At 35.8% G+C, this 9,746-nt stretch overlaps 1 protein-coding gene across 1 annotated transcript; it reads left to right on the forward strand.

Moving 5' to 3' along the window:
• The first annotated feature begins 335 nt into the window (after nucleotides 1-335).
• On the forward strand, nucleotides 336-9,486 carry LOC126689310 (UPF0613 protein PB24D3.06c). The gene is made up of 9 exons (XM_050384468.1): nucleotides 336-729; nucleotides 1,833-1,909; nucleotides 2,201-2,306; nucleotides 2,903-2,995; nucleotides 3,070-3,135; nucleotides 6,408-6,553; nucleotides 8,040-8,148; nucleotides 8,657-8,721; nucleotides 8,949-9,486. The coding sequence occupies exons 1-9, from the start codon at nucleotides 493-495 to the stop codon at nucleotides 9,094-9,096; spliced, it is 1,047 nt and encodes a 348-aa protein (XP_050240425.1). The 5' UTR covers nucleotides 336-492; the 3' UTR covers nucleotides 9,097-9,486.
• The last annotated feature ends 260 nt before the right edge of the window (nucleotides 9,487-9,746 follow it).

The raw sequence follows: 9,746 nt of genomic DNA on the forward strand, positions 1-9,746 counted from the left end.
TTTAAAGGTTAGTGGTGTATATGTGTGTCGAGTTCTCTCCTAGAGACTTGAACCGCGACTTTTGTCCTCTACATTCTATAAACATTTATACCTATAGAGTGATTATTACGTTAAAGGTGCGTGGTTGTTCATTTTGAAAACTTAAGTTTTCTAGAAAAAGAAAATCTTAAAACTGAAGTTCTAAATTTAAGTAAAAAATTCTATCTTTAATATAAAATTAAAAAATAAATAAAAAAGACATCCTGATCCTGATCCTAGGCGTAGCATATTCCAGTTAAGTAGTAGTTGTTTTCATGTGGAGCCCACGTCAGCAGAGGGACACAAGTAGACGACCAACTCGAACTACGGAAGTTCAAAACTCAAACTCAAACAACAACAGCAAACTATCTCCACTTCCTTAAACTCTGCGAACAAAAATTAAAAACCAAAATACAATTCAGATTCAGAGAAATTCATTTATTTATTTATGGTGATGAATCAGAGCCGTTGATTATGAATCTCTCTCTCTCTTCCTCCACTTCTTTATCGACCTCATCAACCACATCGTCGTCTTCGTCTTCTTCTTCTTCGACGTCGTGGTTCTCTGGCATTGTCAGAGGCCGCTCCGGCTCCGCCAAGATGAGTAGCAACTCCTCCGCCGCTGCCGGCTTTGGTGACAGTGTTTCTCCGATTGTAAAGAAGAATCACTGGCGTGGTGTGCTCTTCAAGTACGGTCCCAAGCCTATTCAGGTCCGTGTTTTTTTATTATTAAAAAAAATGACTTTCTTTTTAGTTTTTTGAATGAAATTGATGGAATGAGAATTCGAATTCATTTTTTTGGTTTTGGATTAGGGTCGTAAGAGTTTGATTTCAATTGGGTTTCATGATTTGGTTTGAGTACTCGATCTCAGTCTTAATTATGGTTATTTTGGATTATGGGTAGTATAAAATAAGTACTTTTAGTCAGTTTTCTGAAATGATTCAAGAATGAAAGGAATTAGGAAATTTTCGATTTTGTAATTAATACAGTACTTGGTTGGTGCAAATTTTATATGTGATGGTGAGTTGATTTGATGTTGAGCCCAATATTTGGTGAGAGAGATAGAGATGTTAAGGTTTCTGCAATTAAATCACTTTAAAATCAAAATAATTGTTGAAAAATGTTTTCTTTGTTACTGAATTTTGATTGTGTGTTGGTTGAGAATAGTTTGTCCAGGTAGTTAATTTTGGAAAATTGATGTGAATGCTGGTGAAAATTTTAATCATGGTAAACCGTAATATATCTGTGAAAACAAACAAACAAACAGTGACTAGCTCATGTAATGACCCTTGCCCATATTATTTTCACATAAAATAGTATCACTAGAGGGGAGTGGGGTTTTGGTTTATGTTACACTCAAAACCCCCATAGGGGTTTAGTGTACTACACTAAACCTCCAAGGGGGTTAAGTGTTATACAATTGACGGTTTACACATCAAACAATACCACATGGGGTTAAGTGTTACACTCAAAGCCTCAAGAGGTGTTTTGTGTCTTATAGGGAAGCCAAAGGGGGTTTTGTGTATTTTTACCTAATTTTTGGGATCATGGAAAACCTAAAAATGGTTCATTTGCATCAACTAGAACAAAAGTTCAATGTGAATACGTGTCTTATGGCTCTCTAATTTTGCGATTTGCACAATATGAAAGGTGTGTCATGTGTGCGTGTGCGTGAGCCTGCTTTTATGTCTGTTTTGTTGTTGCTGTTTGTGGCTCAATTGCCACATTTGTGTTCCCCTGGAGATATTAAACTTGTGTTTGTACATCTATTTTAAAACTTCATGATTTTGTGATTGTTTTCCTCACTGTGCAGGTTGCATTTAAAACAGGTGATTATAAACAACAAGTAATTTTTATTGGTGGATTAACTGATGGCTTTCTCGCCACAGAGTATGTTTTTACTTTGCTGTTTTTACATAATTACTTTGATTGAAGTGAAATATTGCTGATTCCTAAAGAACTGATGTCTCAGTCTTTCTTTGTGGTGAAAATGAGATAATATCTTTTTCAAGATGGTCATTGAGAGACGGTTCTTTTTTTCTTTTTGTTTTGATTAGTACTGAGAGGCAGTTCTTTAACTAATTAACAAGGACCCCAGCTCTTTTAAACTATTCTGAATATTTAAAGCTAAATTTGAAAACTTGAAATTCCTGATTCTTTCTTCTTTCATATGATTTGCAGATACTTGGAACCTCTTGCAACTGCATTGGAGAAAGAGAAATGGTCACTTGTTCAACTACTTTTATCATCCTCATATAGTGGATATGGCACCTCCAACTTGAAACAGGTAACTTCTGTTATGCTTTTTAATGTTAATGATGCCTGATCAATCATATTTCTAACTGTTAGGTCTCATGTGTGTTATTTCCAATGTTTTGTCATGCCATAGGGAGTTACAGCTATTCCTATGCACAGTTGGGTGGTTTGTTCTATTTGAATTGTAGACATTGCAAATCTGAATATCTAATATTGTTTTGAAAGTACATTTAGAAGCTAGATGTGTTTTTTTGTTGATGTAAAAATTCAGTTCAATTGGATTTTTTACACCATAAATATTGTAAAAATTCACCTCTCTAATTGTAAAATGTATAGTGCTTGTGTAAACCCTAAAGTGAGAAACAGATGGTAATTTTCCTTTTTTTACAGTTGCATTGACCTTGGACATGGATATTTTACGTTGGAACTTACTATTCAGATTTTAGATTATTTAGATACTGAGCCCAGGTTTACTTTCATTCTGTGTTGAGTCAGGTATTAATGTATGGAACTTGGTCCTGCCTTTTTTCTTTTGAAAGGGAGGGGGGATGGGGGTGGACGGGGTTGGTTCTTTTGAAATTATCCATGCTACTCTGGTTTTATGACGCTGTTTCATCTACCTTGAAGGATGCAATGGAGCTTGATCAGCTGATCAGTCATTTAATCAACAAAGAAGATTCTGAAGGTGTGGTACTACTGGGGCATAGTACTGGTTGTCAGGTTAGTACCAGTTGCATTATTATCTGGATCATAATTTCATTGGATCACTCACAAGACTGTCTTTGAATATCTAGGATATTGTGCATTATATGCGTACAAATGCTGCATGCTCCAGAGCAGTCCGTGCTGCCATTTTGCAGGTACTCACCTAACAATACCCTGCTCTGCTCCTTGTAATGTAAAAGCTTCAAAGATCTATATCCATTCCTAAATGTAAACCATTAGTTGTGCTTCTTGATGTTAGAATGAGTTTCTGCAGTGAATGGCATGGCTTTTAGCTGATAACAAAGGCTTTTTTGTGTGTCCTTGTTTAATTTTTGCATCTGAATCCTGGCTCAATCCACCTGGGTAGCAAATACTATTTAGTGGTACTAGTATATCAGCTGTATAAAAAATTTCTCAAAACTGGTGTATTATATTAATATATACATGGGGGGTGAGAAATAACCTCCTGCTATAAATGACATGAAATTTTCTACATCAAATCAAACAAATGCCTTCCCTTGAACTTTGGCTGGGGAAGGGCTCCGTGGTTTCAATTAACCAGCCCTTTAGTTCTATGATCCTGCTTCCATGGGATATCCCTCCTCTCAGTCCTACCTACTGAACATTGTGATAGAACAGTTTGTGGATGTCTCCAAGTGCTGCAAAGTCTCTCACTGTTGTTTTTTTTAATTAAATGAGAGATGCTAGAAGTGAAGTGCCTGGTGTGAAATTAAATAATTGAAGTCTATCTTTTCATCTAAGTGTAAGTTTGGCTTCCAGCATTTTCTTCTGTACTAATCTTGATTTCCAATTAGCCTGATACAAATTAGAATTATATTAGAATGTGGTCATAAAATGTTTTGTTTTCAAATAAGAGATGTCTTCTTGGACAGGTTTGGAAGAAATACTTTTAATCAGTGTGGTAAACTAATTCTGATGCTAGTCCTGTTGGCCCCCTTCTGACAGCGATGTTGTTTTACTTAGGGAATATATTGGAAGCTTGACAATTAGGTGTTGTTTGAGGTACTCAGATGAAGATATTATTTTCCGTTTAAAACAAATATGGCCCTCAATTGAATGCAATGGCAATAAAATCTTTAAGTAGCCACCTGAAATGGTAGAGTCTCAAAGGTGCGTGGCAATACAGCATTGATGTAATGAAGTTGAAATAGCTGGGATGAGCCGAGTTAACTTGTTAATTGTGTACAGTGGACTTCTATGAATTACCTACTTTATTGTTTTTTATTTGAAATATTTTGTAGATATCATATTCTTTTCAAAAGCAAATTTTTTTCTTTTCTATGATATTTGATTCAATGATCCATTGATCTGTGGATTCTGCCATATTGCCTAGTGAGTGCCTTGTCAATGGTGGTGGTGCATGATGATTTTTTTTGGATAAGTTACACAGGCACCCTATGGGTGTTGAACCCACGAACTTACCCTCCATCTCATTATAAAGAGGAAAATGTGTCAAATGAGCTAGAGCTCATTGGCATTTGGCAGTCAATTGTGGATGATGAATTATATGATAAGGATGACCTTTATCTACCATCCTCTCTAGTACATAGGGAGAATGGATTCTTTTGATAGGGAAAGAAAAGAACCCTTTATCTACTATCCCTACGCATGTGGCCAATAAAATTGAGAAGTTGCAAAGAGATTTCTTGTGTGGGGATTCCAAGACACATTTGGTGGGGTGGGATAAGGTGTGTTCGCCTATGGAAAATGGTGGGTTAGGAATAAGGAAATTAACTATTTTTAATACAGCCTTACTAGGGAAATGGTTATGGCGGTTTGGGGTTAAGGAGACAAGGCTTTGGAGAAGGGTTGTAGCTTCGAAGTTTGGGGAAGAGTGGGGGGATGAACTTCTAAGCTAGGTAGAGTTGTACATTGGTGTGGTTTGTGGAGAAGTATCCGAATGGGTTGGGAGGTTTTTAGCAAAAATATTCAGTTTGAGGTAGGGGTGGGGGATAGAGTGAAGTTTTGGACAGATTGGTGGTGTGGGGATTCCTCACTCCAATTGACCTTCCTAGTTGTGTTTGGGATTGCTTCCAATAGAGAAGCCTATGTGGCCTCTTCTCTTGAACGGTTGGGGATACGGGAATGGAGAAGTTGGGATGTTCGTTTCATTCAGAGACCAAATGATTGGGAGATGGGTGTTATGGATGAATTTCTTCGTACTTTGGATTCTAATTTACCTCCAATTGAGAATGAAGACTAGATGAGATGAAAGTTGACAAAGAATGGGGATTTTGGTATCTGCTCGTTTATAATATAATAAGTTACGAGGTCCCTTGCACATTATTTTTCCTTGGAAAGGTATTTGGAAGGTCAAGGCTCCTCGGCGTGTTTCTTTTTTTGTGTGGACTGCAACTTGGGATAAGATTCTTACAGGCGACAATCTTTGGGGTAGAGGGTTTGATTTTGTTAACTAGTGCATTATGTGTCGTTGTAATGGGGAGACGGTGGATCATTTGCTACTTCGTTATGGAAAGGCTTATTAGTTGTGAAGTTTGGTTTTTAGATCTTTTGGGATTTCATGGGTTTTGCCAAGGTCAGTTGCAGATACTCTTTTTGGTTGGTGGAATTGGTTTGGAAAGCACTCGTCTAGCATTTGGAATTTAGTTCCGTTGTGCATAATGTGGTGTATTTGGAGGGAGCGAAATTGGTGGACGTTTGAGGACATGGAAAGCTTCGATGATCAATTGTTTGCTTCTTTCAGTGGCTCCCTTTTTGACTTGTCTAGGGCTTGGAGACTCACCTCTAGTGAATCTCTCCCTACGTTTCTTAGTTCTCACCTTTTTAATTAGAATTTTCTTCAATTTTTTTCTATTCTCTTTCTGTACTCTTTGATTTGCTTTATGCCCTTTTGCATGAGGTAGTTTTTTTTATGAATATACATCTTTATTACAGGATACATAAGAATGGGTTCCTATATATGGAATGAGAAGAATAATTATCTTGTTTGTTGTTTGACAGTTCATTGGATGGTCTAAATGGGAAAATCCTGCTGAGAACAGCCTTTTCTTTTGCAAAATTAAGAATGTCTAAATGTAGATTGATATGTGTCCAAATAGATTGTGAAGGTAAAGGATATTAAGCAATTTTTTTCATCAGTTAGCCATTAAAAAATTCCAAGGCATGAATTCCTTGGGAAAAGTTATTATATTATCACACAAGTGCTTCATCCTTGGTAGATTTTTAAGACTTATCATTTACATGTACGCATTGAGGGATGTGGGGATTACAATTAGTGGAGACAGAATGTATAGGTTTATGCTTATACCAACTCGTTGCTTTTGATGTTTGAACGTTGAAATTTAGAGTTTCTTTGTTGCCTGTGGCAACATTTTAATTCTTGAATTGCCTACAAGCTGTGCATTTAATTGTAGCCTTTTGTCATAATGGCAATTGGAATGTTTAGGCTCCAGTCAGTGATCGGGAATATAGAGCGACCCTTCCAGAAACAGCTGCTATGATTGACTTGGCTTCTACCATGATAAGCGAAGGCCGGGGTTCAGAATTAATGCCAACAGAAGCAGACTCAGGATCCCCAATAACTGCTTCTAGGTTGGTATTTGACCATATTGTTACCGTCCTTTCTAACTTGATATAATTGGAATTTTTTATTGGCCGTTTAGGGTTGATTCTTATCTTCATAATATTTTCTTTGCTTATTATTGTTTTCGGTCCAAAACATTGATTCATTCAATAGAAATTTATCACAATTCTTCCAGTAGTGTAATCATGTTTGCAATACTAAATCTTCCTGATTTTCACATTTGTGTTGTGTTTATACTTGCAAAACTGTCCAAATGAATTGAGTTGAGCTGGTTGTATTTTGGGTCTGTGGGCCTTCTACCGGAATGTTTCATATTTACATCAGATTTTATCTTTAAAGCCCTCCCCCAACCTTTTTTTCTCTTTTTGTCTTAAATTTTTAGAGGTTTTGAGCTGTCCAAGACATCATCAAGGCATTCCTTATAGTGTACTAGCTAATAGGTGGTCATAACTCTGAAACAAAACAGTTCAGCCAAAAAAAATAACTTTAAACAAAACAGAATGTCTAGTTTCAGGCTTCATATGTAGAAATAATTAAGAGGTTGGCCTTTGTTTTTTCCTTTATTGTTTACGATTCAAAAAATTGGGAGTAGCTTTTTAAGTAATTAGTTAAACAGAAAAATATTTACAGGTCAATAATAAGGATTTCTGCTAGTGTACTTCCATGTCAAGAGCTTTGTTTATTTTTTATTTTTACTTTAACTCTCTTTTTCGCTATAAGCATCAAAAGCTTCACTGATCATTTGCTGCTGAACATGGTTCGAAAACCTAATCAATGCTTGCAAGAAAAGAATTTAAACTCCTAAACCAAATAGGAAAAGAAAATAACAAATTACATAACAGAAACACTAATTATCAAATGATTGGGCTTAGTTGGTCTTTAGACCAATTATTAGCAGGCTACATCTATAAGGTCACAGGTTGGGGCATCTTCTTTTCACATCTATGCCCATAAGTCTCTGTAATTGGAGGCCTACATCCTGTGTCCTCACCAACTACTTTGCTCTGACCCAACAAATATAAATTCATTGCACTTATCCTGTCTTGATTATCATTTTTGGAAGGTATATGTTAGACCCCCTGAACCTGCGTATTAGATGCTAAGTTTTTATTCTACTGGTTAGATTAGATATAAATGTGGTTAATATTTACTGAGTAGTGAAAAAAGAGTCATAGATTGGCTTAAACAGAATATTGGTAGTTGGTTCTAGTCATGATTTCCCTTTTGCATTTTAAATAAAAATCCTAAGTCTTATTGTAGGGACCAAGAATGGCAAACATCATAAATTTTTTTTTAAATTAAAACAATTGTGATGTGCCTGCAATTTTTATCATCTCATATGGAAATTGATCAGTCTTAACTCCTTTTTCGAGTCAGCAAATTAGTAAGTCCATTCATTTTTAGTGGAGTTGTGCACTGAATATTGCCACTGCATATAAGAGTTTCATTTTAATTGCTACTGTTCACTTTGCTAAAAAGTCGCTTACTTTGTAGGTATCACTCCCTCTGTGCATATATGGGGGATGATGACATGTTCAGCTCTGACCTTAGTGATGACCAGCTGAGAATGCGACTTGGCCACATGTCTAACACACCTTGCCAGGTATGCCTTTTTTGAATTCTTTTGTTTGATACACAAATTACTATAATGTATACCAGTACAAAGAGACACTTTATACAATATGTTATTTTTGAAAAAGAAAAAAAAAATTGTTGGTAAGTGATTTTTTGGCCCAAAGAGAGGTGAGGGAAAGTGAGATTTGAACTAATGACCTTTGCTTTATGAGGCGTGGTTCCCAGCCTACCCCTTGGGGTTACTTCATCCAATATGTTTATGAATTAAGTAAAGCAAATATTCTGACATATTTGGGATAAAACAAATTCTTTTCTTACCTATCCTAAAAGATAACACACCAAAATAAATAAATGTAGAGGAATGATTCTTAAGCAGTCAGCTTAGTAATTAAGCCTATATAATCAGCCTCTGTGATCCTTGCCTCTAGCAAAACAAGCCTAAGCCGTTTGCCTTAATACCAGAAGGATGTCATTTCTTTGTTTAGTGATGGTATGTGACAATATATATAATTAGGTACGTCTTCTGTTCTCTGCAGGTTATCTTTTCCATGGCTGATGAATATGTGCCAGAGTATGTGGACAAGAAAGCATTGGTTGAAAGGTAAGAACAAAACTCTTGCATGATTAACTTTGGTACGCACAATTTTGTTATATGTTTTTTTTTTCCACAGTTGAAAACTTGGTGCGTTATGGTAGTAGAGAGATTGATGATACTTGTCTGAAACAATACAACAATACTATTGTCATGTCAATATTGTGTGTGCATGTGTGAGAGAGAGATCTGAGATTTGATCAAATGAGCTTGACCTTACTTTCAAACTTATGTAGATTGTGCAGAGCACTGGGTGGTGCAGAGAAAGTTGAAATTGAATATGGGAATCACTCCCTGTCTAACAGAGTTAGCGAAGCTGTCCAGGCCATAATCGACTTTGTTAAAAGAGAGGGGCCTAGTGGGTGGGATGACCCATGGCACTAGTGTGGTGCCTTTTAATCCTCTTCATGATCTTCATTTTCTTTTTTACCCTTTCTATTATAATTTTCTTTTATTTTCCACTTTCGGTTGAGCCTCGGCTTTGTTTTTCTGTATATTAGAGGGTGGGGAATTTTTAATTTATCCTATTTATTGAAGGTATGATATTAGTTTGCTTTATTGAACTTTAGTTAAAAGAGAGAACTTAGTGTTGGAATTAATTTATTAGGGAAAATTTTGAATTTTTTTTCTTCCCCCATTCCATGGCTTTAGCTTGTCGGTGTCAAAGTTTTCACTTTCCAGGTATTGTTTGTTGTTTTTGTATACGCATTTCAAGTCTTTTTACACCAACAGTTAATGATAAATTGTTATAAATAGACATTTAGATTATTGTCATTGTTTGTGCTTTTAAGAAATATTGTTCATATTTTTCTTCTCTAGTACTGCTTTACTTTATTCACACATATCTAATCGAAGAAGAAAGAATGAAAAATGAAAGAGAGAGAGAGAGAGCTAGGGTTTTGGAATTTACAGAATGTAGAAGGTGTTACTTTATTCACACATATTGATATAGTACCTGGAAATTAAACTAAACCATCTGAGTTTTAAGGTTCCTATATACACATGCATATAGTGTCAGTCTGTCAGATAGCAAC

The sequence above is a fragment of the Quercus robur genome, chromosome 6 (genome assembly GCF_932294415.1).
Source record: "Quercus robur chromosome 6, dhQueRobu3.1, whole genome shotgun sequence".
Taxonomy (NCBI): domain Eukaryota; kingdom Viridiplantae; phylum Streptophyta; class Magnoliopsida; order Fagales; family Fagaceae; genus Quercus; species Quercus robur.

Coding starts and splice junctions, on each gene's coding strand:
- LOC126689310 (XM_050384468.1), top strand. CDS start 493: ATGAATCTCTCTCTCTCTTCCTCCACTTCTTTATCGACCTCATCAACC. Junction 2,307..2,902: donor GCACCTCCAACTTGAAACAG/GTAACTTCTGTT, acceptor TCTACCTTGAAG/GATGCAATGGAGCTTGATCA. Junction 8,722..8,948: donor AAGAAAGCATTGGTTGAAAG/GTAAGAACAAAA, acceptor AAACTTATGTAG/ATTGTGCAGAGCACTGGGTG.